At 37.9% G+C, this 27,665-nt stretch overlaps 2 protein-coding genes across 8 annotated transcripts; one reads left to right on the top strand and one right to left on the bottom strand.

Moving 5' to 3' along the window:
* Nucleotides 1-359: 359 nt before the first annotated feature.
* LOC148657458 (serine/threonine-protein kinase PRP4 homolog) lies at nucleotides 360-20,694 on the top strand. 7 transcript variants are annotated; one of them, XR_015940972.1, is made up of 17 exons: nucleotides 360-494; nucleotides 4,216-5,493; nucleotides 5,974-6,129; nucleotides 7,495-7,650; nucleotides 7,872-7,953; nucleotides 8,347-8,554; nucleotides 10,187-10,260; nucleotides 10,556-10,646; nucleotides 11,090-11,237; nucleotides 11,874-12,011; nucleotides 13,277-13,430; nucleotides 14,949-15,063; nucleotides 15,203-15,354; nucleotides 15,960-16,046; nucleotides 16,221-18,309; nucleotides 18,933-18,978; nucleotides 20,509-20,694. XR_015940972.1 is itself a non-coding variant. In XM_088643752.1 (15 exons), exons 1-15 carry the CDS (start codon nucleotides 430-432, stop codon nucleotides 16,422-16,424), a joined length of 3,108 nt encoding a protein of 1,035 aa, XP_088499878.1. In that variant the 5' UTR covers nucleotides 360-429; the 3' UTR covers nucleotides 16,425-20,694. The 7 variants fall into 7 exon arrangements, 1 of the variants encoding a protein (XP_088499878.1); XR_015940973.1 differs by having other exon boundaries at nucleotides 18,933-19,025; XR_015940974.1 differs by having other exon boundaries at nucleotides 16,221-17,137; nucleotides 17,654-20,694.
* Nucleotides 20,334-27,579, bottom strand: LOC148657457 (uncharacterized). The gene is made up of 5 exons (XM_088643755.1): nucleotides 26,872-27,579; nucleotides 25,237-25,333; nucleotides 23,824-23,913; nucleotides 22,497-22,579; nucleotides 20,334-22,022 (listed from the first exon to the last, which is right to left on the bottom strand). The coding sequence occupies exons 1-5, from the start codon at nucleotides 27,144-27,146 to the stop codon at nucleotides 20,882-20,884; spliced, it is 1,686 nt and encodes a 561-aa protein (XP_088499881.1). The 5' UTR covers nucleotides 27,147-27,579; the 3' UTR covers nucleotides 20,334-20,881.
* Nucleotides 27,580-27,665: the final 86 nt, after the last annotated feature.

The raw sequence follows: 27,665 nt of genomic DNA, 5'->3' as shown, positions 1-27,665 counted from the left end.
CATTATTGCTAATATATCTTTAACGCAACTCGATCTTAGACTATAGAGGTAGGGACCCCTCCTGTCCTCTTAAGACTATACACTGGGTCACGAAAAGGCAACTTTTCAGCTGAAGTCCAGCTGCGGTTTGTATAAGTTTGGAGTCCCGTTTCCGACGCCTGCAAGTTTTCAAGATGATCAGACCCCTCGGGTCACACAGTGGCACCCTGCTCTTTTTATTTTAACTTCCATCTGATCATCAAACTTTAACTTAGTATTTGAATGGTGGGCATATTGCGAAGGACTTCGTGAAACGGGGTGTCCCTACTCAAGCTGCGAAGGTTAAATGCACCCTTTTAGAGGGTGACTCAAGTTGAGGTGGTAATACCGCGACGCTCCCTTGCTGTAGCTGGTGCGCGGAGTGCGCAGACGCAGTCGCCGCACTCGCTGATGAAAATGGCCGACATGGAGACGGAGGTGGACGGAAAGAGCTTGGACAGTGGCAAAGAGCTAGAGTAAGAAATAACCATAATATTCTAGTTTTGTACGTTAAAAGAGGACGAAATGCTAAATGTCGGGGTTTTGGTAGGGTGGCGACGGTGGTAAAGGTTTTTTTCCATGTATACGTGAAGCAGTGGTGTTCACAGACGTGTTGTTGCTTCTTAGTTTTGTGTTTCGTAAGTGCGTGCGAGATGGGGAAACGTGGGGGGGGATAGTACAGTGTTCCCGGTTGAAAACAGCTAACTTTGACTTTGTGTGATAGGGGAAATCGACACGCATTCGCTTTTCGGAAATCGGGATCTTCCATAAAGCGTGGGAACGGCCATCTGCCACACGGACGAGCTCCAACGGCGAGAACTTGCTTAGAAAACTGAGGCCGGATAGTTGATCCGCCACCCAGCGGGTGTCTGTTCTCGCTGCTGTGTTAGTAACCGTGTTGCTGTGCTGAACAAACAACAGAGCACACCGTGCCTCCATCCGACAAAGTGGCTTCGCGCCCTGCAGCTGGATTCAGCCTTTATTTTTGTTTCGGGCAAATGATTGCTCACGTCTTGCACGCCGACGCGATCTGTGTTTTTTTTTCAAAAGCAGAAAAAAAAATCGGGGCCTACACTTCGGTCCTCTCCACGTTTTTTTTGTACTAGAGAGCGTGTTTTGTTTTTGCCGTCTTGTAGGCCGTTTTAACGTAGATGATCACAACTTCCGAAAATCATGGATTTGGTGTTTACGCTTAAAGCATCCCGGAGGTTCTTATATTATCAATCCATATCAGTAACTTCTCGGGTTTTTAACGATTTATTTAATAATCCAGCGATTGTTTATTAACGCCTGTAAAGCGAATCAAGCCGCAAACTGGTCGGTTCTTCCAGATTGGGGATACTTCTATTGCCTGAACCTAACCAAAAAAAACTTTTCGGGAGTTAGATCGTCACTTGCTAACCTTAGCTATGGGTTTCGATTTTGAAAAAACGTCAAAACCTTATCCAGGTGTCTTGCGGACGGTTTTCTTGCCTCAGTTCTTATCTGCAGATCAATGGCCCCGCTCTTCTTTGCAGAAACCTGGACCGATTTATGCAAAACAGAACTAAATGGGTTTCAGTAAAGATCATTTCGATTGTGAATTGATGACAAAGGCGATCTGGGAATGTTCTTTCACCAGGCGCAAATCTGAAAGTTTGATTATTCCTCACCGCTGATGTTTTGACGAAGTGTGCGGTGTTAGGTTTTTAACAATCGAAACTGTTAAATTAAGTTTTTAATTAAGCAATAATTTGCACCCCGAACCTCAGTCTGACCACTGAAAAGGAGCGATCTTAGTTTCTAAAATCCTCTAGTAATTCAGTTGGGCAGGTTTAGAAAAATACTAAGGAAAAGTGCGCTCTTTTCACGCGTCTTTCACGTGAAGTGACCTTATATACTACCTGTTTGGTTAATTCTGTTCTTTTTTTATCATGGTAAGACTGTTTGTAATGTAATAAGTAAATCGATCAATAAAAAATGGATAGGAATACATTTGTAAATGCACGTTTCTGGTTCAAGACCAACCAAGCATGTAACAACAATATTTCCAAATCCTGCAAAACTTGCGTTATGGTTGGTTAATTTTAAGAAATGAACGTGATCTCGAAATCGCTTAGCTTTAAAAAGAGCCACCCAGATTTCAAAAATGACAATATTCTGAAATAGGCGAAATGTATGATTATACATTTCATGATATAAGCTGAAGACATGCACAGACATTCTCAAGACAATAGTTCCTCCTGAAACTTGTGGACAATTTGAACTTGGGGCTTTTTTAAGTTGGTCTGGTAATTATATCAGAGCCACAAATTGTGTTATCCAGTTGTGTTCTAGTATTTTGATTCACGTACTTGTGGAGTTACACTAAATATACACACAAATGAGTATGATGACATTTATTAGTTGCTATATTCGGAGGGACTGATCTGTGTAGATCTAGAGATGTGAAAAAGGATGATTGTAACATAGTAATTGTATATAGTATATTGTGCAGTCTTTCTGTGGTCACAAAAATTATTGGTGCCCTCCATTTGTAGTAAGTGTAATCACTATTTTAATGTCTAAACTACCTGACTATCTTATGTATGTTTATTAAACAGTCATGCGATGAAGTGATAGTTTTCTTTAATAGTGAATTCTCTAGTGTAGAATCCGTGAGGTGGTGTTTTTAGGTTGGGTACTAATGCTTGTTTCTTTAATAAAAACAATTCCTTACACTTATGTAGCACTTTTCTGGACACTCCACCCAAAGTGCTTACAGGTAATGGGGACTCTCCACCACCACCAGTGTGTAGCCCCACCTAGATGATGTAGAAAATGTTTACCCACTGTTTTAATTGACTTTATTAGCCAGTATTCAAGACTGCAACTATGTGCACTAGCAGATGAACATGGTCTGAAAATGAAATGACGCTCTTCAGAGCAGGAACAATTTAGGAACATGGAGGTTGCAAAAAAGACATTTGTCCCTAGCTAGCAATAGACACCCGCATTCCTCTGGTTCTGTTTTCACGTTTATTAAACGTATTTTAATAGTGAGTGTTTGTAGCAAGAACCAGGATTGATATTGTGTCGCACATTCATTTAAATTGTCTACCTTTTCTTGAAACAAATTCAGAAACGAATCCCATTGGTGAATTTTTTCATCTTCCCACATTTGCCTTTATAAATTAGAAGTCCGGTCTGGGATTGATTGCCCAGGCGATAACACACAAGGTCTGTCATTACTAGGTTGAGCTTTATTTAAAGGTCATCAAGGGTGTATTTGCCTTGCCACATAAGTAACCCACATGGCTGGCAGGGCAGCCTCAATCCAAACTCTGGTTCTGCTTTTCGCAATAAGAAACAAAAATGGCTCGGGGGCTTCCGAGTGAATTAACTAATAAGCTTCACATTTGAAGTTCAGGGCTGTATCATGATTTGAATTCATTCATAATCTCCCCAGTGGAGGTGTTCAGTTATAAATTGGCTTCATCACTCTGTTTGCCTCCCCACTGGTAGCTGGTGTGTGGTGAGCCTAGTTCTGCACTTTGGCTGCTGACGCATTATCTGGGTGGGGGCTACACATTGGTGATTGAGGGGAGTCCCCATTACCTGTAAAGCACTGTCAGCGGAGTGTCCACAAAAGCACTATATAAGTGTAAGGAGTTAATATTATTATTGAAGTGCAGATGGATTTGGGTTGGCTGGAGTCAGCTAGAGGAAGAACATTTTGTTCAGTTAAAACCAAGCTAAATTAAACCTTTGCACTTGACGCTACCAGTTTAGAAACTTGGGTCAGCCAAAATGTCACGCTAGTTAAAAACACGTCTCCTGTAAAGATATGCGGCATACCTTAGATGAGCAGCGCAAATTTGGATTTACTAGTCCTGCAGTACATATTTATGTATTACATTTCTAATCTGTGCATTTTAATAAGAGAAGAAATTATAGGACAGGGCAAAGCAAGTTCCAGAACACTATTTTAATTTTCTGGTCTACTTCGATAGATTCCTTAAAAACCTAATTTGTGTAAAAGATATTCTGTTTCCATCTGTAGTACCTCATTTGTCTTTAAACTTGACACCAGGAAAATGGCTTTGAGGAGTTTTAGTTATTTCTTTCATTTTTTTTAGGAAAAACTCAAGTCATCAAATTCGTAAAAGATCTTAAAATGTTTTGAATAATATGTCTGTGAATACTCAGACATTTACTGTTTAAATTTGTGCTCCACAGAGGCGAGGATGCTGAAAGCTCTGGGAAAAGCGGAAACGAAGAGAATGGAGACGTATCGGAGGAAGAAGACAAGCTTGAGTCCAAACACAGCAAACACAAGAAGAAGAAGCATAAGCATCGGAGCAAACACAAGAAGCATAAGCACTCCTCCGAGGAAGATAAGGACAAGAAACACAAGCACAAGCACAAACATAAGAAACATAAGCGTAAGGACAGTGGCCCAAACACCTCTGTTAATGCCACAAGCAAAGATGGTGCTTCTCCTTCAAAGCGTCCCAAGCTGGATGACATGGCAGTCTTAGAAGATCTGGAGAAACAGAGGGCGATGATTAAAGCAGAGCTTGACAATGAACTGATGGAAGGGAAAGTCCAGTCTGGGATGGGTTTGATACTGCAGGGTTATAACTCTGGTTCGGAAGAGGAAGGGGAGATTCAAGAAAGAGCACGTAATGGGGAACAGCGAGGCCCTGCCAAGGCTGTTACTCCCAAAAGCCAGGGCAGGTCACAGACAGTCAAGGACTCCAAAAGCAAACGAGAGTCCACTGACCATAAATCTAGTTCAAAACGAAGGAGTCGAAGTAAGTCCAAGGACCGGGCGAAACAGCATAAATCAGAAAAGAAGAAAAGTAAGAGCAGTGGAACTGAAGGTGGTACCAAAGATAGGACAAAAGCACGGAGCAGATCTAAGGACAGGAGGCGATCTAAAAGTCCCGCGAGGTCTAAAGAGAGGGCCAGGAAATCAAAATCTCCAACTACTAGAAGGCGCTCTTCAGCTGAGAGAGCCCGGAAATCCGCCTCACCCGCTGGTGAAGCAGAAAAAAGCCGAGCAAGTAAGCGATCGCCTCCACCCTCCAGTGACGGCAAAAACAGGGACCGGAGTCGAAAATCCAAGTCTCCTGACCGAAAGAGTAGATCTCGTGAACGAAGATCCAGGTCCAAGGAGAGGAGATCAAGGCGTTCAGAGGCCGAGAAAGAGAAAGACAAGGACAAGAAACCAGCCAAGTCACCTTCTAAGGACGCCTCGTCTGGTAAGGAGAACAGGTCACCCAGCAGAAAACGTGGACACAGCCCGCAAAGACGTAGCTCTTCCCCCAGGCGGAAAGAGAGGGCATTGAAGCGCAGCAGGTCGCCACCTTCCTTGAACACCCAGGCGACGGACAGGAGGTCAAAGCAGAGCCGCTCTGCCTCTCGAAACAAGTCTCCAGCTAGGAGAGGACGGAGTCGCTCAGGGGATCGCCGGAGACGAGAATCGGACCGGCTGAGACTTTCGCCTGTCAGGTGCGTTTCTTCCTTCTTTCATTGTGGAAGAGGTTGTGAGCACTCTTTTTTTTTTCCGGGGGGTTGTGCAGCCTGTGAAGACCAGTAAAATGGCATCTCCTTTTGTAACCTTCATAGATTTTGAGAGGTTTTAGTGAGTAACCTTTCTGGCGGATAAAAAAAATCAAACGGCGTTTAAACATTGTGGGTGTTAAAATGAGCTCTTCCTTTCAAGCCTGTAAATTGAGTTGATCTTGTCTTCCCATGTTTTGTTTAAATTAGAAAGTTTCACTTTCTGCAATGTGTAAAGGAAGTGCCTGCTTTAAATATATAAAAGGGTGCATTACGGAAATGTAATTCTCCATGTGATGGTGGAGTATCTTGCAAACGAACGCTGTTGTGAGCTCCTGTATTACAGCTGCTAGTGTTAGGTTTATCTGTGGTTTTTTTCCCCCCTTGCTAGTCGTGGGGATTCTGAGCAGCTCACCTGTTGCTTTGCAGGCTGCGATCGCGGGATGAACCGCCAGGGAGGAGGGACACGAGTCCCCTGCTCCCCCGGCGCAGGATGAGCCGGTCCCCCCTGAGGAGGAGGTCTCGCTCCCCGCTGAGACGCAGCCGATCCCCGCGCAGGAGGAGCAGATCACCTCTCCGGAGGCGGTGCGTGCTTTTTTTTTTTTTTAAACTTTCTCCAATCCCATCAACCCAGATGTATTTCCCACATTTCTTCCCAGGAAATAAATGACCCAATATACAAAAAAGACCATATTAACCCCTGGAGAACAAGAGTACACAATAAAACTACACAGAAACAAAATGTTGACATTGCATGAGGTCAGACTTTTACTCAAATGGGAAGGGAGTGTTTTGGATCTGTTAAAATGCAGGGAAAATGGGCGTATGGTTTTGTCACTAAACTGTGTAAAGAACCAGATAGACTAGAGTAAGGCCCGTTTTAGTGCTGGCAGTGTTCCTAGAAATCCTCCTGAAAAAGATTTCCTGCTCAGGGGTTAAGTAGTAAATTTCCTACAAGAAATTATTCGGTGCAGGTAAATTCTTGTAAAACATGTTCCAGCTTTGCAAGGGGTTTCCTCCTCTTGTGATTTTGCTGCAAGTCTTGCATTGTCGTATTCCTCTAAAGCGGTATATAGATGTCAGAGGAAACATTTTCTATAAAAACTTTCAATAACAGAGATAGTCACATGGGCAGGTAGATGCTCTGTTACGATGAGCATCGCTCATCTCCTTATAATAGACCATGACTTGATTGGCAAATACAAGTTAGTATTTCCTTTTTCCTAGTATATCCTTTTCCTTTTTATGTGTTGTGCATAAATGTTTATTTAAAAAAAAAAACGTTTTCCTTAGCCAGCTTCACTCCTTCCAAAATGAAAGACAGCACCATTATTGGAATTTAGTCGGACTAGTGATGTGTAGGACTATGATGTTTATTTTTTATTTTGAGTGCTAAACTTCAGAACAGAAGAACCACCTTAATCATGAATGTGCAATCCTTATTTTAATAGGAGGTCATTTATAGGTCTGACTTGCAGTTGCAGTGAGACTCTGTCAATATTAAGCTTCCAAAAACTACATTTGTATCATTCAGATTTCTTAATAGGGTACTTTCCTACAAAGTTTGATCCCTGCATCTTGTGTCCTCTTAGCTGTTAAAATAACTGCCAAGGCTGTCTTCTATGTCTTTGTATTAAAGATATAAGTTGTCCCATTCTTTTGTTAGGATCGTAAAATGTAAAAATTCTAATTAGGATGTGAAATTACCTGCATGCATTTGCAATTTCATAGTAAAGTATTTTACTGGTCTGGTGTTCTAACGTTTGGTTCCAGAAGACAGATAGTTTGGTCCTATAAACAATGGGTTTTTATCTCTTTGCTTGACATTTGTAAATTGTTGCAGTTTCAGATTTCTCCCCTCCCTTTAATCTCATCCTAGAAAAACATACAGTCATACAGCTTCGCTCTGTTTCATTGGCTCCGATTGTGATGCAGACTTTGTGGTTCTAGGTCACTGGATAGAGACAGGCTAGGCCGGTACAGACCGAGGTGGAGATCAGGGTCCAGAGATCGCCGGCGGAGACGCAGCAGAGACAAGGAAGACAAGTTTAAAGGCAGCCTTTCAGAGGGAATGAAAGCTGATCAGGAATCCTCTTCAGATGAAGTGTAAGGCTTATAGATTTTAAACATTTCAATTGGATACTTGGAGAAGCACTTTTCCTACTTAAGGTGTGCTTATGAGCTGTTCTCTATGCATGTGATCCTACAGATGTTCTAGTTGGTTTAACGTTTAGTACATAGTTTAGGAAATCATATGTTATTGACTGAGTATCCTACTATATTGCATAACTGTGTCTTGAGTTTGGTACTTAATTTCTCTTTCTCAGTCTGGAAGATTATGATGTGGATGAAGAGGATGAAGAAGCTGTCATTGAACAGAGGAGGCTACAACGACAGGCCATAGTGGAGGTTTGCTTTTTAGTTTTGTAATTATAGTTACAAACAAGAATGAATGCCACCCATCTCCGATAATCTCATTCACTTATTTTTTAAGCATAATATTGATTGTAATGATGCCCTTATTGATAATGGTAATAAAAGATTTCTCTGTCTTTTCAGATAGTTAACATTCTAACTTATGTTAACTAATTCTATTTAATTGGCTACTTTAAGACATTGGAGTTGAACACTTGGGTCTGTATCTCTACACACTTGCACAGCATTGTAGAAATGTTTGAGCTAAGAAACATCCTTAGCATCCCAAGTAATTTCAGTGTGCTGCTGTACTATATTTGAACACATTGCAAAAGCAAACAGCTGCACGTCATAAAGTGACAGAACATTTGTACCGTATTTCTCCAGAAATACAAATCTGTTAACGAGGACAGCAACATGTCAGTTCCTTCGGAGCCCAGCAGCCCCCAGAGTAGCACCAGGAGCCGCTCTCCTTCCCCCGATGATATCCTGGAGCGAGTAGCTGCTGATGTTAAGGAGTATGAGAGGGAGAACGTGGACACCTTTGAGGCCAACGTCAAAGCCAAGCACAACCTCATCGCTGTGGAAAAAGATGGTTAGTGGGGAAGGGGAGATTGCTTATCTCATGGTGCCTTTTTTTCTCCAGATCCAAAAACATCAAATCGCATCTTAACATAAGACTGTAGTTTCTTTTTCAGAGTGAAAACTAAAAATCTTTTGGTTCTAATTCTAGAGTTGATCTAGCTGATCTATAGTTAGTCAGAAAAAAACTGGAAGAGGTAGATCAATGCATAATCAAAACAGCTGCACATCAGTTTGATCTGTTGTAGGATTTTTAAACACCTGCTGTCTTGTATTGTATATATTGTACTCGTGAAGCAGAAAAATAAATTAAAATCTTGAACAATCGAGCACAAACCTTTAATATCTCAAGCAGAACGCTCTTCTGTGCAGTGGTAACATTATCTGCTTCTCTGTGAGATCCCATAGGCGTAAACGTTGTGGGAAGAACTTGAAATGATTGTAGTTGGGATCCAGACCAAATATTTTCGGATTATCTCATTTTTATTTGCTTGTCGTTTATTTGTTCATGGACATATTTTGTAGCAGGGTTCAAAAGGAAAAAAAAACACACTTAGCATCACTTTCATGTAGTGTTGATGCATCTGTAAATATCCTTAAATTTAGACTTTTTTGGCACAGGCATATAATCATACTGAGCATGAAAACAAATGTATTACAATTTTTTAAGTGAATATATGGTTTTGAGGTATCGATCAAAGGTTTTGGGTATTGATCATTTGTAACTGGGTGAAATTCTAGTGATTGTTGAATAAGCGCTAAATTGCCTCATTATTGAGACTTGTTTTGGCACAGTGTTTGTGATTTAAACTGAATGTTGAGCCCCACGAAAAAGAACACTGAAAGGAACCACAGCACCCTGATCATCAAGCGAACAATGCATTTGCCATCCGTATGTTAGTCAGACAGGTTTTACATTGCCAGTTGCACTATATCAGAAATGCCATGTCACATCAACCTGTCCGTGAGCAGTACAACTATGAGGAGGTAGCTAAACATTCATTCTCGCTGATGTTTGAAATAAAATTAGATGGTGTTACGTTTTCTTGCGAGATGAGAATGTGACAGATTAAGCTGTGGGTGCCCTACTTACTAAATCTGCCCCTGCTGAAGATTTGTGGAATAAAGTGTGGCGTGTATTTGGGAGACCAGTGAACAGGCCCATGCTTGTCCACAGTCGACCGAAAGAACATCCTGCTGTGGGACAGAATCCCACAAGACAGTGTTTGAATCCTGGAACAAAGCATGTCACAGATAGTGGTGTTGATTTCAGTGGATGTCACATGCTATTAGCCGGCAACTTTTACAGTAGCACCTCTGTTAACTGACCCTTTTCATGACCAAAATTAATGAGAGTAATTTGCCTATTTCATGCCTGCCGATTAAAATATTAGTGTACCTGCTACAAAAAAGTATAATTTTCCGATAGTGATAGACTAAACCATCAAAAGAAATTTATTTCAGGAGAACAAAGGGTAATGTCATAACTGTAGGCATGAAATGTTTTGGGATCACCTTTTCAATATAGTTGTACTTACATTTTTGTTTGGAATGCACAGTTCAATTTTCTTTAAGAACAGCGAGTTCTTTCTGTTATTAGAGAATAAAAAGGAAACCGCTGACCATTTCTGTATGTATTTTCCAGGATCAAATCCAAAGAAGCCATTAGCTCCAGATATGTTTACAGAATCTGATGACATGTTTGCCGCATATTTTGATGTAAGTATTTTTGATGTTAGCTCAGTGGAATTTAATTTTCTAGAGAATTTTAATTCTTTTGAACAGCACTTCTAAATTAAAAAAAATTAATTGGTATGTGCCTTGAGTGTTTTTTAGGCCTTCTGATTGTTTTAGTTATGACTTGAGTTTTCTGTAAACCAGCATCATCCAATAGACCATATTTTGTTGTGATCTCCATTTGCTTTAATAAATTAAAATTGTGGTATTTCAATTTTTCAACGCACAAGGGGCATATTCAGTGTTGAGGCAATAATTTGAATTGTACAATTAACAGAGTGCAAGACTTCGTGCTGCTGGTATTGGCAAGGACTTCAAAGAAAACCCGAATCTCAGGGATAACTGGACTGATGCAGAAGGCTACTACCGTAAGATCAATTAATCATCTTCTTAGTGTTTAAGAAATTAACTTGGGCAAAGTTGAGCTTGCATTTGATTTTATAATTTATTCTAATACTGACTTTCTTTGCAAAGAAAAAAGCTCAGACCAATTTGGTGCCATTTTAAAAGTCTTTTCACAAATGTTGGAAGATGCAATTTCTTATAACGGCATTAACTCTACATGACCTTACTGCTCCTTCCATGTTTTTTTTTCTACTAAATCTTTTGTAAATGTTCCTTATTTCTCACAGCTTTTTTAAAACATCATGTCTTAATATGCATTTTGAGGTTGGAGGACCTTGGAAAGTTTGTGAGCATGATGTCAACATTTTGTTTACAATGTATAATGGGACTTTTATTCTTAAGTATCAATGTTTGAGCACACTTGAAAATAGTAATAATAAGCGCTTTGAACTTTATACATCTACAGGCGTGAATATTGGAGAGGTTTTGGACAAGCGCTATGGTGTTTATGGCTACACCGGCCAGGGGGTCTTCAGTAATGTGGTGCGGGCCAGAGACATGGCTAGAGCAAATCAGGAGGTGGCTGTGAAAATCATCAGGAACAACGAGCTCATGTGAGTACTGTTTGTACATTGGCAGCCATTCCCAATTGACAGATGGCAATGTTCTATAATGGACATTATCTACAAGCAGTAAATGTAAAACTCAACTACAGGCGGGGTGCCATTACACCTGCTGCAGTTGCTTCAATTTCCACTCCTGGTACGCTGAATAACTTGGATGAACACTGTAGCAATGTGTTTTTCTTAAGTGCCCTCTTTCAGGTGTGTTGCCCAACTTATAACCAATTGAGACTCTGAAGAAGCAAACAGTGTTCGTTGTGGGGAGAACTCGGTAAATTCATTCCTGTCTGTTAATCTTAAATTGATCACATATTAAAGCGTTTAGTGAGAAATAAAGGTAAGCATTTTGAGAATGATTAATGCTTCCAGCAGCTTCAGTATACAAAACAGAATCCTTAGAGTATGTCATTTTTGAAAATCAGGACTGAATACAGCAAAAGGAAAACTTAAAGTCTAAACAAACAAGCAGATGAATTGAAGACATCGGTTTTTACTGGCTGTGTGTTGCTCCCCTGGGATGAAAACCAGCATATACAATGTACCCCCCTCATCAGGACCAAGGCTGTGAACCACTAACCTATATAGTATTAAATAATAAGTGCTGTAAATCATTACATGTCATTATAGGCAGAAGACTGGACTGAAGGAACTGGAGTTTCTTAAAAAGCTCAATGATGCTGATCCAGATGATAAGTTTCACTGCTTGCGACTTTTCAGACACTTCTATCACAAGCAGCATCTCTGTCTAGTGTTTGAGCCCCTCAGGTAAGTTGTCTTTACTACTTTCACACTATTAGAAGTATAGAGTTTTTTAATATTTTTATGATAGGAAGAATTGAAGCTAAAACCATTTTTTAACTATGTAAGTTATTTAAGCACAATTATTTAGAATTCAGTTAACCAGACTATATAATTAGTTTGATTGCCGTCATTTTTAATATAGCCTATACTTTTGAACGAGTGTTACTGGTAATGGGGAGCATCTTTCTTGTGAAATGCACTCTAGATATCTGCTCTGTCCTTAAAGTTAAATGGTAAATTTAAATTGTGTGAATTTTTTTTATATATTTGTAGTCAGCAATATTCATATTCTCTGATTTTGTAATGGAAATGGTACAAGCAGCTCTGCTTTATCCCTTTATCCCAGCATGGGACAGTTGGAGGCCATGTGCACTTGTCATAATGTCATTGGTTTTTCAAACTGAACCCCGCAGTGCCTTCAGGAGAATTGGCATCTGTTTAATGAGCCCCTGTAGATTTTTACATCTCTGCAGGTTTGGAATCGTAATCACAGTATGCTAGTGAGGTAGCTACCCTTCAAACCAGCCGTGCCTAGGCGCTAATCCTCATCTACAATTCCGAATTGGATTGTTCTAGGCGTCATTCAATGTGTTTGCATCATTAAAACACTTCCTATTATTTTGAATATCAATTGTCTAACAAAGTTCTACTTAATTTTCTTGCAATGAGAAAAACTTAAAAATAAATTTAATTAATTCTTGCATTTGTATTTAAGTTGTTTTTCATGGAACAGAATAGTTAATAGAAATTTAATGCAGTACATTTTACTTTTTCAACTTATACATACCAACACAGTCTTAGATATAGGTTTGGCTGTGCTACATCTGGAAGTGGCAAGTGAAAATAAGGCAGTAGCCTTTATTTTAACTACTAAGTTTAACAATCTAGCATGACTTTGTGTTGCCAGTCTCAACCTTCCCTGTGTTTTAGAGCCATTGTGCTAATTTTCAACAGTGTAGCTATGGTTCTGCTTGATATACTGTTTTAATTTTTGAGCAGTATGGCATTCCATTAATGGAATTAATGGAACAGGCTGTAAAGTTGTTTTTTCTGGTATTATAGTTGGATAAATTGCAGCTGTCATGTAGGGCTCCTATGATGGTTGTATCTCTCACTATTACTGCCGAGGGGCAGACATTTGAATGTGGAGGAGGATCTGGAAATGATCCTTTACTGTGACTTATTTATATGTGGGTTTGTGTAATTGTCTAATTGTTTGTTTTATTCAGCATGAATTTGCGGGAAGTGTTGAAGAAGTATGGGAAGGATGTAGGCCTTCATATTAAAGCAGTACGATCATACAGTCAGCAGCTCTTCTTGGCTCTGAAACTTTTGAAAAGATGCAATATCTTGCATGCCGATATCAAACCTGACAACATACTGGTGAGTATACTGCACAGTCCTGTACTTGTCTTCTAGTCTGTTTTGTTATTTAATATTTATTTCACGATGGGTACATTATTTAAAATCTGTATTGTAGTTGTTATAGTCTGTGTTGATGATGTTTTTCAGGAAGTTTGTGTGCTGAAGTTCTTGGCAGCGGAGTGGCGTTTTATCTTTGGTTTCAAAAATGAAAAAGTGTAATTGGTTTTGGAGTTTTAACATGAATGGATGCCACCTCTTGGTAGTGAATTGACCTAACAACTGAATTAAGTTCCAAGGACGTATGTCCCAAGAGTTACCATGCTGACTTCACTAGTCCGTTGAAAACAGTGTATTCAGTATAGAACGTATATAGCGTGCTCCTAGTCCTAAAGAAGCAACATTTTCTTTCAAGATGAATCATTCTTTAACATGCCATTCCATCTTATGTTAAGGGTCACAGTAGTATTTACGATATTGTTGGAGAAAATTATTTCAAATTAATGCCTTTCATTAGTTTTTTTAGATAGTTTCTGATAGGGAAGACATATTGCAGATGTATAATTTGGATTGATTTATACAGAGCTTTATATTTAAGCCATTACTGATGACTACAAGTTGCACTTGATTGAGGCTCTGTGAAGAATACATAGAGGTTTTCAGTTGGCATTTGTCAGCAAAGCCATTTTAAGTTTGCTTGTTTCTTGCAGGTTGGTAGTTGTTACTTGTTTTAGATAGTTTGTGATACCCTCATGGAGTACTATTTTGTGTAAATATACTGATGCACAGTAAAAAAGTAACAACCTGTTTTATGTTGGCAGCTCATTGGGGACATTATGTACATTTTAAAAAGGGAGCAGTTGGGTATGTTGATTTAGTAGTGTGGTTCTTTGAGATAAAATACTGAGCTTAGGTCATCTGGCAAAAAAAAAAAGGTGCTCACACCTGAAGAAGGCTCCACGGCCAAAACGTTGTTTTCTTTCTTCTTTTTTTCAGCATGGAATAAACCTATTACTTGTTCTTTGACAAAAACAAATGCCTGTTTCTCTGTTTAGTACTTAGTTTTACAGTTTTAGCAATTTTAATTCAACTGTTCCTCTGCTATGAATAATGGCAAACCTATCTGGAATTGTTCTGTTCAAAATCTGACAGAAATACACTGTAAGAATTGTACTTCATGTCCAAATTACAGAAAGAGTGACAAGAACATGGCCAAGCACTTTATCCAGAGGCAGACGCATCAGCTGCCAGGACTGTGTTAATGCTCTGGGAGGTTAATACCTGGTGCTATTTTGTGATTTCCTTTTTCACTCTTAACAGCTTATTATTTTTCAAACTTAAAACATCTTATGATTTTGATCTGTATTTGTGTTTGCATTTTCTTGTGAGTGATGCATATAAAAATTTCATTAAATGTATTCAACCTGAGTGGTTTACTATTTTAATTTGATTTATTAAATGTATATAGTACTCCTCATAATGCCCTAGCAATTCTTAAACCAATTAAAAGTTCATTGCACATTTGTCTTTACACAACAGGTCAATGAATCTAAAACTATCCTTAAATTGTGTGACTTTGGATCAGCATCCCATGTGGCAGATAATGACATCACCCCATACCTTGTTAGTAGATTCTACCGGGCACCAGAGATCAGTAAGTAGTTTTGTTGCATTACTGTTTTTCAACACTGGTAGTCTTGGTAAAACCCACGTTTTATCAATAAATCCTTTTTAAAACAATCTTGTGCTAAAAATATCATGTGATAAACATATTTAATTGTATCTTTCTGCAGTCATTGGAAAACCATATGATTATGGGATTGATATGTGGTCTGTGGGCTGCACCCTCTATGAACTGTACACTGGGAAGATCTTGTTTCCAGGCAAAACGAACAACCACATGTTGAAACTTGCAATGGACCTCAAGGGAAAAATGCCTAACAAGGTAAGAATAACCATCAGAAAGTTCTGAAGTGCAAATTCTGAATTCCTGATTGTTTTAATAAGTTTGATGACAAAACAGTTGCATCGATATATTCAAAACCGTTATGTGGTTGCTTCAATCAGAACTATGAAATGTGAAAAATGTGGGGTTAGTATCTGTGAAACAACATAGCTTCAAGAGTTCCTTTTTTTAGGATCTCTGTCCTGGATAGAAGCTTTTGATATGTGCACCTTAGAATAGCTACAGTCTGTGAAACACACTGGTCTTATCATGATTATTTAACGTTTTAATAACTGCTACAGATGAAGAAGTACAATTTTGCTTTAGTATCCAAATGTCCTTTATTCTTATTGATGAACAAGTATGTATTTGTAGTCACAAATTTTAAAGTAAAAATGGTCGATGAATAGTTCCTACTTTTAATGCAGCAATCGCATCTACTTTTAGAGAGCATGAAGATCTGTTCTGCAACTGTAGTCCCAACTTTTCCACACCGAAGGTTAATAAACATTGTTTTGATTTTGAAAACCATGTTTTATGTAGATAAAACCTGTTTTAGATGTTTGTACACTGTGTGCAAAACAAAATGCATTTGTTCTCCACAGATGATCAGGAAAGGCTTGTTTAAGGACCAGCACTTTGATCAAAATTTGAACTTCCTGTACATAGAAGTAGATAAAGTGACTGAAAGGGTATGTATTTTCTCATCCATGCCAGTTTTTGTATTTTTATTCAATCCTATGTTTAGTTGGTCTGGACACTTTTTGTCCTTGACATCTCCCATAGTTTGTTTCCTGTTGCCAGTTCCAGTTATAGTGCATTCGATAACTGTGTTCATAAACCTGTGTTTGTGTTTCTCCAAACAGGAGAAGGTTACAGTGATGAGCACCATTAACCCTACTAAGGACCTGTTAACTGACATGATTGGCTGTCAGCGGCTGCCAGAAGATCAGCGCAAGAAGGTTATCCAGTTGAAGGACTTATTGGACCAGATACTGATGCTTGACCCAGCCAAGAGAATCAGCATCAACCAGGCACTTCAGCACCCATTCATTCAGGAAAAGATCTGACAACAGAACAAGTACATTGTGTCTCACAAAATAGCTACAGAGACTGAAGGATTCATAGCAACCATATTTTTAAGTAATGTTTATTTTTGACCCACAGATTTTTGTTTTATTCTGAAATACAACCAAAGTAGGGGTCCAAGAATTCTCAGATGACCAGGAAGACTAATTTACTCCCTTTGACCATTGGCCCAATTTAGTTGGCAAGTTTTCATTTCCTTACTGGTCATTCCAGATGTTCTTAGAAATTGTTAAAGGTTGATCTTCCTCCATTTTTTTTTTATTTCCTTCCATTTTAAAACGGCTTATTCTTGGGCCCTTGCAGGTAATTGTTGCAGAAGATATAATTATTGTACATAAATTATTGTATTGTTGAGATTCTGATTGTAGCGAAGGTTTATGGGTTGCCAAGGCTGCACAAAGAAGACAAAAAGCTTTCAATGATTGTACACATCTTTTATGTAGTGTATTGTTTCATCAATACATTTTTATATATTCATGTGTTTGTTCGTGCAGCTCTGGCAACCAGTCTTTCTGTGAAAAGGCCAGCGTAAATGCTGTTTATATTCACATTTTCCTAGGTGTATGTGTGCAGGCCACAGCAGCATGCCCTTGGTGTATTTCTGTGCCGAAGGGGGTCTGTCCTACTTGAGCCTGCCTGCAGGGATGGTCTCATCTTTTAAAGCAGGTTGTGTACCACTTTCAGTACACTGAAGGTAAGCTTAAACCCATCAACTTCACTGGTGCTCTTACCAATTAGTACAGTGGCAAGTTTGTTCTGAAGAGTGGCTTTTTGGCATTTTGCCTCATGCATGTGTCTAAATGCAAATCCTCCTGAAGCTGTGTGCAGATGGTTTGTTTTTGTTTTTATTTAGTTTTTTCCCTCCAAAATGGCTTGCAAACGCAAAAGGTGTACAGCCAACAAACCAATTACTGTGGGGGAAAATAGGGAAGTTTTGATGGATGATGGCGCCTTCAGTGTACTGCTTCTTTTATAAAATCTTTCAAATCTTTGCAGAAGTGTTCACACCTTTCTCAAAATAAAGTGTAGTCCATACATAAATGCTTTGTTTTTTCTTTTAGTAAATGCATGTCAGGGCTAAAGGGGCATTTTGTCTTAGTTTTAAAAAGTTGCATTTAACTTCATTGAAAGTGTGCACTTTTTATGATTACAGACTTTTTTGTCGTTTTGACTTTTCTCATTTATGTGACCGTGTTGTCTTTCAATACAGGCATAATCCTTCTGCTCTTGAGTATACACCTGCTTGTTTTAAGCGGTAATTGCTTCTTTACCTTTTCCTTTGTACTGTTAAAACATTTTGGGGGTTTTAAAAGAACCAAAAGTGTAGTGTTGCCCAATCTAATTTTGTCTTTGCTTATTGTAATCTCAGTAGACTTCCCTGCATGTCAAGTGGACCATGCAGATTTACTGTAAATTTTTATTATGCATCATAAAACATCATAAAATAAAGTCTTCTGTGGAAAAAACGGTTGTAGACATTAAGATATTTTTGTGGTGATATTTTTATGCACTAACCTGTTTTTAAATTTATAGCTTTCCGTTTTAAACCAGACAGAACAGCTTTTCCGTAACACTTAATTCAAGAGAGGTGGCCAAAAAAACCTTGAAAATACAGATTTTTGCTTTGAGTTGACCTCAGTTGCAGTTTATTTGTGGTGTAGAGGAGTAATGTTTGGTTAAACCTGACAATCACATGCTGTTTGCTTCTTTTAATCTAATTGATGTTTGTGATGTTTTCTCACTTTTCCCTCTGGTCGCTGAGAGAGAATGAAATCAAGTAAAGCTTCCAAGCCAGGAGGCACAGTCCACGTCCTCTACTCCGTGGTTCTGCTTTGAAAGAGACAAGGCCTTCATCTACTTAACAAGGTCATTTCTGATGGCATGTGTAGATAAAACATGTGGCATTAAATGAGTTAAAATGCTTACGGCTAACTTAAAAATGTCCGTAAATACTGACACCATTTGTTGGTGTAAGGGAGAAAAGTTCACCTCTTTTTCCATGAACTCTGCTTTGAGCATTACAAGCAATCCAAACCTCCGGGAAATGAGAGTAAAACACAGCGACAGACTGTTGGTAAAAAATTTAGGACAACTTGATTTTTCTGTCTTCGGGAAGGTGGGGTTTTACAGACTTCCTGAGTTTACCTAGGGCTGCATTCACAGCAGTTACCCTTGCCTTTGGTATCCTTGCTTTCACATTTACCTTTGCAGTTTTTGTCCTTAGGCAGTTGACCTCGTCACGTTTCCACCACAGGGTCTTCAAATTTTTTAAACCACCCACACACCCACCCTCACACACACTCACTCTTTGGAAAAATCTTACATTTTCACTTCTGTAACCTGATGTTCTGGAAGGACAATCTTATTTTAGCAAATGAAGTTGTAATATAATACGGAAGGTTATGAATAGGTTTGCTACAATTCATATATATATAAACCTGTTTCAAAAATGCATCAAGATGCTCGTTTATGTGTTCTTTGTATCCTAGGTGCAGCCCATTTGAAGACTACAAGGATACCAAGACCTGGACAAAGGTTTCTGTTCTAGAAAAAGATTTCTGTTAACCCTTTTACTGTAAAATGTAATTGCTTGAATTTGTGTCCTTGGTTGTGTAAACGTGGTTGCAGTAGCTACCCTTTCCCTTTAAGAAGTAAATAAGATATAAAAACTAGAAAATTAGATAATTATAAGGTTTTGATCTAGAGTGATAAAGTGTAAATTACATGATTGTCTGTTTCTATAAACATACTTTATTCAAGCAGTAAATTCATTCATCTTAATTGGATTAATTTTAGTAGCCTGAATGTTTATATATTGAAAACATTTTGGCTCAGTTTACAAGAATGCACACTCTAGGTGGTTTCTTAAATAACCTGTGGTTTTTCAGATGCAACGTGAAATTATCGTTTCATAGAAGGGAGGTCTCTGTCTTGAGAGCCAGTGTGTCTGCAGACTTTTCAGTTCTCTTTAAAAAGCCAACACTTGAAACAAGCTTTAATTTGATTCATTTATTTCAAACAAATTAGCTAATTTAGGTTAATAGTTAAGTTGGAATAATGTCCTACAGACATTACACCAGCCCTCCAGGACTTTGATCAGAATACCCTGCTTTGTAAGAAACATGGCCCCTTTCACTAGTTGATATTGGGATGTTTTTACATGTGTATATACTGTGATATATGCTGGTTAATCTGTCAGCAGGAGGTTTTTGCAGCTGGGTTGAGGCATGGCTATAATAATACAGTCTTGCAGGATTTCAGGAAAGTAATGATTTTTCACTGGTTGTGTGAAACCTGTACAAATACTGAGAGAAAGATACATAGTCTTGACACTACCAGATTTTTTGCAGAAGAGCACAGCTGCATCTGCTAGCTTTTCTTCTGTAAGTTTTCAAATGGTAGAGTGCTAAAGCCAGAAGAAAACTCATGACATTGTCCTACAGTGCGACACCACATCCAGTTTCACTATGAACATTTGAGAAGAACATTTACATAGCTTTTTCAGTCGCTGCATTTTGAGATTTATGAAGGCGTGCCCTGTGTTGCCCTTATCAGGGAATGTTTTAAAGGATAAAGGGTGAGTAATGTTGCTGATGAGCTGGAAATACCCATGTCAACTATAGACCGTCATCTAGAAATGCAGGACATGAGATTTTGAAAAACTATAAGGCCTAAAGCACGTCGCTGTTCTTGTGACTGTTAACGGAAACCTAGATATTCAGATTATAATCCAAGCTATGGTTTAAAAGACATTTCTTTACACTTCTCCATTTACTTTATATTCTTGATTTTGGACCACCAGATCAGGATACATTTTGATGCAGTCACTAAATACAATTTCTATATTTATTGCACAAATACCTATTCACGTTGTACCTGAATGCCAAACCTAACTGGAAAGAATACATCTAGATTTGTACACTATTTCCAAATACAACAAAAAAAATTCCCCTATTGTTGGTGGTGTATCAGCGATCAGCACTGTGCAGGTAATATTTTCTTACTTTTGGTAGAAATACACAGGGAAATTTAATGAGAAATACAATAAGTTTTTCTCTCTTTCAGGGTAAGTGGCTCCGCTGGAATGATGTTTGTGCAGAGAAGAATGGAGACGTAATAAAGCATTGCAGCAAACTACTTATTTTTCAATTAAAAGTACATTTTTATATTAAGTATTTTTCATTCTCCATTGTAAAATGCATGAAAGTTTATCACATATTGAACATAAAATAAAACTTAATTGAAACAGTCTTCCTCATTATTTAGTAGCACAATATTTTTCCCACAATGCTGTTGCTAGTATTTTTTATCCATTTGTTTTTAAAAGGAAAAAGTGACATAGCATCCATTCACAGTTTAAACACTGATCCAAACACCATGCTACTGTCCCTGTTTCATGTAATTTTAATTTTTCTTGCTGTAGGTTGCCAAAACCGAGTCATAGATTTAGTTTTCCCATAGATCCGTTCAGGACTGAACAGTTTGTCTGTCTTGGGAACACAGGTGTGCTTAGACCTACTTTCTTTGACGATCTTGGTCTTCTCAATTTCCTGGAAGTCCTCAAGGGTGAGGAATCCTGTGTAGATACTGCCCCTGTAAGCTTAATGGAGGAAAAGGTTTGATTCCTACATGTAACGACAGAGCTTGAGTGTGGTCGATTAACCTGAACTGACTTTGTACTTGATTCTGCCTTTTTAATGCAGTTTTTTTTAGATTCACATGCAGTCTTTGGTCGTTTCATAGAATGTTTCTTTTTAGACCTTATATTACAAGAGATTTTCCAATCTGACAACTCGGATTGATAGTTTAAATTGAAGAAAGAAGACCAAGTCTCTGAAGCTCTGCTTTCAGAAGCAGTAAAGTTCTCTGACAGGGGCCCTCCAGATCCCAATATCTCAAATTTGTGGTTACTTTTCATAGAACCAGCAGCAGTGCCAGGTCGGGAACGGCTCATCTTGGATTTTTCCTTTTGTATAGTCAGCTGTTGCATCTTTTCCATTTGTATCAAACGAGAGACTATGGGTGCAACTGAAGAGTCTTGCAGGTGTAATTTCTTTATGCTGTCCAATGAAAGCAAGGATCCTGCTTTGTCTAAACTTCGTAAAGATGCAGGGAGAAACTCTGGGTAGGAAAATGTACGGGTGTCCGAGTCTGAATTCAGGACAGAATCATCATCATCATCATCAAATGCCTCTGGTCGCAATTTGAGTGTAACTGGACTACTACAGTTTTGAACTGTACTATCTCCCTTTTCGTAATCTGATAAATCACTATCATCTGAGGTGAGGTCCAGATTGATATTCCTGTGTTTGTCTGTTGATACATTTGTAATACACTTGCCCCTGACTTCTTCAAAGCTGGCTGGGCCTGATGAGGCAGTAGAATCACTGGTTCTTTCTTGGACATCCCTTGTTTCTTCTCTTTCATGTAATCTGAGAGGTATATCCTTGGGTGCAAAAAAGCCATTTTCTCTTTGATGGAGGGATGGAGTGAAGCATTTAGTTCTAATCAAGTTGCAGTAGGTTATTGAATTTGTGCAGTTCACCAGACTGGTTTGCTGATTTTGCAGATTGCGTGAACTGAAAGTACATTACAAAAACTCATTAAGAATGTAAACTGAGAGGGGGATAGTGCTATATTGCACATCCTGCAAAAATAGGATACATACACAAAGTGATACAAATTTTATAAATGATCTAAATTAGTGTATTTGATTTAAATATCGCAAGTCACATCGAAATGATCTCTTGGTTGCCATGATTCCAATATATGGTCCCAGAAGTTACCTTAAAGGTTAAATGGAATAGGCTATGCATGTTTTACAAGGGGTTCAGCATGAGCAACATATACTGTAGGTTAAACAAAAGTGGATTAGTTCATATTCTGTACTAATGGGTAAAAAGAAATAATTGCACACTCATTAAAGAACCAGTTGAAATTTACAGGTCAACTAATAAAAGACTATAACACTGTTTTATATAAAGTATCTGTGGTATAGTATGCACAAGCCTTTTAAAAAGGATTGCCACTGAACATGTTTCAGATCAACCTACCATGAGGGAGATTCCCAATTGCTATAACCCCTGTTGGAATGAGGTCCCGAATATTCACTTGAATGGAGTTTGGGAGGGAAAATCTAGGACAAAAAATAAAATGCAAGTCTTTACAGGAAACTGAGCACTTTTTAGCCAGCTATGAATTTCTTTAACAATATCACATTAAAAATAGAGAGCAGTTTAAACTCAAATGAATATGGGATTCCATGAGCCAATGGAAAATGCACTGAACCCCAGCAGAAGAGGAGTACATTTGTTAATAATGAGGAAAAAAAAAACATTCTGAAATGTACTGGATTGAAATACAATATCTTTAATTTAATTTGTAAAAAGTTTTTTTTACAAGTGTATTGATTGCAATGTATAGATCACCATATTAAAGCGATGGCTAAAATATCGAGGTGGTTTTTCTTGTTTTTAACAGTTTTAATAAGTTTTCGAATTTTAGATTCCAAAGTTTGCAGCTTTCAAACAGCTTTTCAATGTGAATATGCAAATAGCAGAGGTGTAAGAACATTACTTGTTGTGAAAGACTTCACAAGCTAAAACTGCACTTTTCCAATACACAGTTTTGTGGTTAAAAAGCACTTGAGATTACATTAAAACAGACTTATTGGCTCATTTGTTGTTTTTTTCATGAAACTACTGAAACAGCCAGTGAAATTGAAAAATGTTGCTTTATACCGAGATGCTTTAAAAATTCAGCAAATGAAAATTGTAACCATTCTAACCACTTTATGTAGTAAAATGTTCCATTTCTATGTAAAAATATAAATCAAGCCCATCAAATATGCAGTATCTTACACTTAAATGTATTTTTATTCCCACTTCTAGCCAATTTGTCATGGAACTGTTCATGCTTGTGGTTATCAAGGTTTCATTTCATTGCTTCGGTACTTCACATTAGTGAGTTAACGTGACAAGGCAATGGTGATTGCTGGAAAACAAATAAATCTAAAATCTCAATTTGGATATGCAAGTCCAGCCTTTCATGCCAAACCTTTCACCAAATGTTCAAAATGTACCTTATACCATTAAAAATCTAAGAAACGTTTTATTGACAATTTAAGGTCCATTCAGTCTCTTAGTCTTGCTATTAGGATTCTACTGGGACCTGTCTCCTCATTTTTATCTGAGACATTAAAACTTTTTTTTCCTCTTACTCCATCAGAAAGCAAATTTAGTTGCTCACAGCTGGTTAATAATTGCTAACTATCTGAAGAGCTACAGTCAAAATATTAAAGTGAAGCTTTGTAGCACTTAATCACCTTTGGGGTCTCCTAAGAATTCATTGAGGAGTGAAAGTTATAAATAAACTGAATACCTTTGGCCTCCTGGTGCATTTTCTGGACATACTGAGCTCTTCCAGCTGACGGAGCAACAACCTGTACCTCTCTTGAGAAAAAGAAAGGTTCTACAGGAAGAGAAAAAGATTCTTCATGAACATTTTTTTTTGTTGTTGAAAAGAATATACAATGTACTCATACTGTAACAGTGATCCACAAAATATCATCATCAAGCACTGCTTATGCATTTTCAAATCAAGTTCTCCCATTAAGTGAGATAGAACTATTTGTAATGCTTTGAGATGGTGGATCTAAGTCAACTCGTCAAAGGAGCAAAAAATGTTCCATTCCAAGTTCATTCACTCATTTTCTAACTGCTTTATGCAATACAGGGTCGTGTGGGAGCTGGAGCCTAACAAACTGCACACAAGGAGCAGGCAAGGAATTTAACCCAGGGCCTCAGCAATGCCCCCTCCCCTAATGACTAGTTAATGGTTAATTCCACACACTGTCAGCTAAAATGTTTTTTTTTTTACTTTTCTGCATGGCTTTAACTTTTGCCTTATATAGGCAAGTGCCACCTCTATACTAGAATGACAACAAAAGATTTCCATTGATATTATATCGTATATGAGGAATATTTGTCCTCTGGTTAGAGTAGAGACTGCAGTAAATCATTCCACTTATATACTATGCTATTTATGTTTCTGGGGAATAACAGAATATACTGTACTAGCACCATGGGTGTCTGGCAGTGGAGTAGAAAAAAAATCTTTAGTAATTAACCGAAAAGAGTTTTTATATCCAATTCAAAGCGCTGATATAGAGGGGTTTGTGCAGTTGACTAACGACTATAACGAATTCTAGCAATGGTATTACAGATACACAATTAAGATTTAAAGAAGTCTACTTTTGATTTGTACTGCACGAACATTTAGTACCTTTCATAAATTTAATTTCGTTTTGTTTTTAAAGTTGAATTGACTTGTAGGAGAGAAAAGCTCAAGCATTTAAGCACTTTAAAATGACTACGTAATAATGTGACGTATTTCATTCTTTCTTTAAAAATAAATTCAAAAGTGGTAATACAAAAAAAGACTACAAATAGTGCTGTTCGATGATTTTGTACATTTAAGTTGTGAACTGCTCTTGCAATGCTCAAATTCAATTAAAAATACAACTATGAAGCTCCGTACAGTACGTCTCGACTAGGAACATGTATACATTTAAAAGTAATTAAACACATTAATCAAGGAACTAATTAGTTTAAGAAATAAACATTTCTGAGTTTCTATTTCTCCCGTCGAAGTAATGATGGCGCCCTTCTCTTGTTTTCGAGTTCCCCCATATAAGCATGGCTCCGTTTACACCGTATTTGCGGAGAGCAAATTCGTGCCCGTTGAGAAGTGTCTCTGTATGAATCGTAGGCCATCAACTTTTCTACTACTTACACCTACAACCTTCCGTCCTCCGTTTGTCAAAGAAGTCTGGTCCTTTTCAGAATAGCTGGATGTGGCCAGGCAGTTGCATTCGTTGCTTCCGTGCATTCTGAAATAACCCAATGAACTTAAAAAAAAGTTACACTGACAGGTCGCAGACCACTGCGTCTCAATTGTTTCTTGAACTGGTTATGCAGCCTTACGATCACCAGCTGTCTCTAAGAAACACACGACACTACGGCTTGACTAAAAATAATAACGTCTCAGATTACTATCCCTTTGCATTCTGCATTTAGCATATTGCTTATTATCGAGACAGCTTGCCCATTGAATCCATTATACAGTTGGTGGTTTAACAGAAATGTACTTTTAAGATATTGCAGTTTAACAGTATAGAATACATGGGAAATGGCCCACACGATCCCCTTTCTCTCCCTGCAGAAATGAGGATGACTGATACCATGACAACGACAATCCGCAGCCTCTGAGGAATTCATGAATGAACTGCAAACGCAGCAGCTATTAAAAACCAGAGCTTTAACGGCAGTAATCGTAAATTGAATTAATTGTTTAAACCGTAAAGTATTGGATATTAACGTATGCACACACCGTATATTAAGGCTGTCTGAATTAACATACGGTCAAATATCAATTTAATTTAAAATAATTCAAAATCAAGATTCTAAAATGCTTCCAAATTAGCAGACAAACACATACAGAGTACGTAAAGAACAGTCTGCCTCTTAACCCATAGTTTTAAGACGAAATTCAAAAACTATTCTGTTGCGTTAGCACGGGGATTTACGGAAAATGAAATTATAAACTGTGAATTTAATATCGGGATTATTATGCAATTGAATTACAAGAGCTATGCAAAATAGACTTTGTAACTAAACTAGGTGTATAATTCAGTGCTGAATAAAAATGACAGATCTTAATAGTCGATATTCCCACCTATAATATTTGCAAGCCCTTTATTATTCATAGCTCTGAGTTTAAATAGTAAATACTCGTCTTTACATGAATCGACGATATATTAATATCTTCATTAGTCAAACGTGGAAATTAAGATATTTTTTTCTCCCACGTTTATGTACAAGTCAGTTTGGTTACCATGGTATATGCATGTCGTGACACTATGAAGCAGTGTGAGAATTTTAACTATTAAGGGGAATTTCGGGACACACTTGTGAATCTTCTGATTGAGAAATTATAGCAATTTAATACAATAACTACTGTGCGAGACAATGTAACACTGTAAGTTTCAGTCAAAAAGTCAGCTCTTCACAAGATTTACTAGAAAACAGGTTAAAACAGAAAAACGAAAACTACGAAGTCGTCCGGGAATTGTTTCATCAGAAATGTCACGGACTTCTAGTTGTATAATTCTTTGGATTATTTTTCCAAACTTTGGTGTGATGTAATGGAGAATAATACAGAAAACGCAAGCTCCAATACTTTTATTAAACGCAAAATGTATCTATGCTACCTTGGCCTGTAATATGTAGAAAATTGAATAAAACAATATATCTGTATATAATTCGGTAAACACGAGAATGTTACAATGAATTTTAAACTTCACTTTCCTTTTCCCCCCCCCTCAAGTAACACAGAATATAAACTCATTTTAATGCCAGAAATACTTACATATATCCATATGAACTGATCTGAGCAGAGCCTGCTGTAGTACATGATGAAGGATCCAAACAGATTGAAAAAGGAGACTGCAACAATCTCTCCTTTTTGTTCTGCCCTAGAAAAGGCCTTGTGGCCCCTTCTGTGCAGGTAGGTCTTACAGAGTTGTGGTCATGCACCCAGCCATTTTTCAAAAGCATGCAGTTCTGTCCTGTTTGAAAGGAACTGTGCAATACCACAGTGGCTTTGGGTAAAAGCAGTTGCTTCTTTACTGTTTTAGGCTCCATTTTTTAAAATCCCCGCAGAACAAGACAAAAATCTCACTGAGCCATGTCGGGTTCTACAGATCTAACCATGTACAGTAGTTAATGATATACCTAAGTTTGCAAGTATCAACAAGCAAGGAATGGGGGATTTCATCAGAAAGAAATAAAACAGTCAAATGTAGTACACTTTGAAACTATATTAAGGAGAATTAGTTCCAGAAGTCATGGTCTATAGTAAGCAGCAAAATGTCAAATATTGTCTTGATTTACCACGGTGATCTTTTTAATATTTAAATGCTGACCAAGAGATGCTCTTTTATGTTAAATACATTTGTACTTTTTGTACCGATTTATGCATTTTGCACCTTATTGACATTTTGAATACAGTACCTTTTAATTGTTCAATGAACTATTGAATAAATCAATAAACATTCATGACTTTACTGTTTTTAAAACGTATAACCCACTATACAGTTTATACAGTCTGCTCAGGAGGTGGATTAAATCATTGTATTCTAGAGATGGTACTGTCTGCACAAA

This window comes from Lepisosteus platostomus, chromosome 8 (assembly GCF_059453375.1).
Source record: "Lepisosteus platostomus isolate fLepPlt1 chromosome 8, fLepPlt1.hap1, whole genome shotgun sequence".
NCBI lineage: Eukaryota > Metazoa > Chordata > Actinopteri > Semionotiformes > Lepisosteidae > Lepisosteus > Lepisosteus platostomus.
Note: the sequence above shows the minus strand (reverse complement) of the source record. Positions and strands in the feature narration are given on the sequence as shown.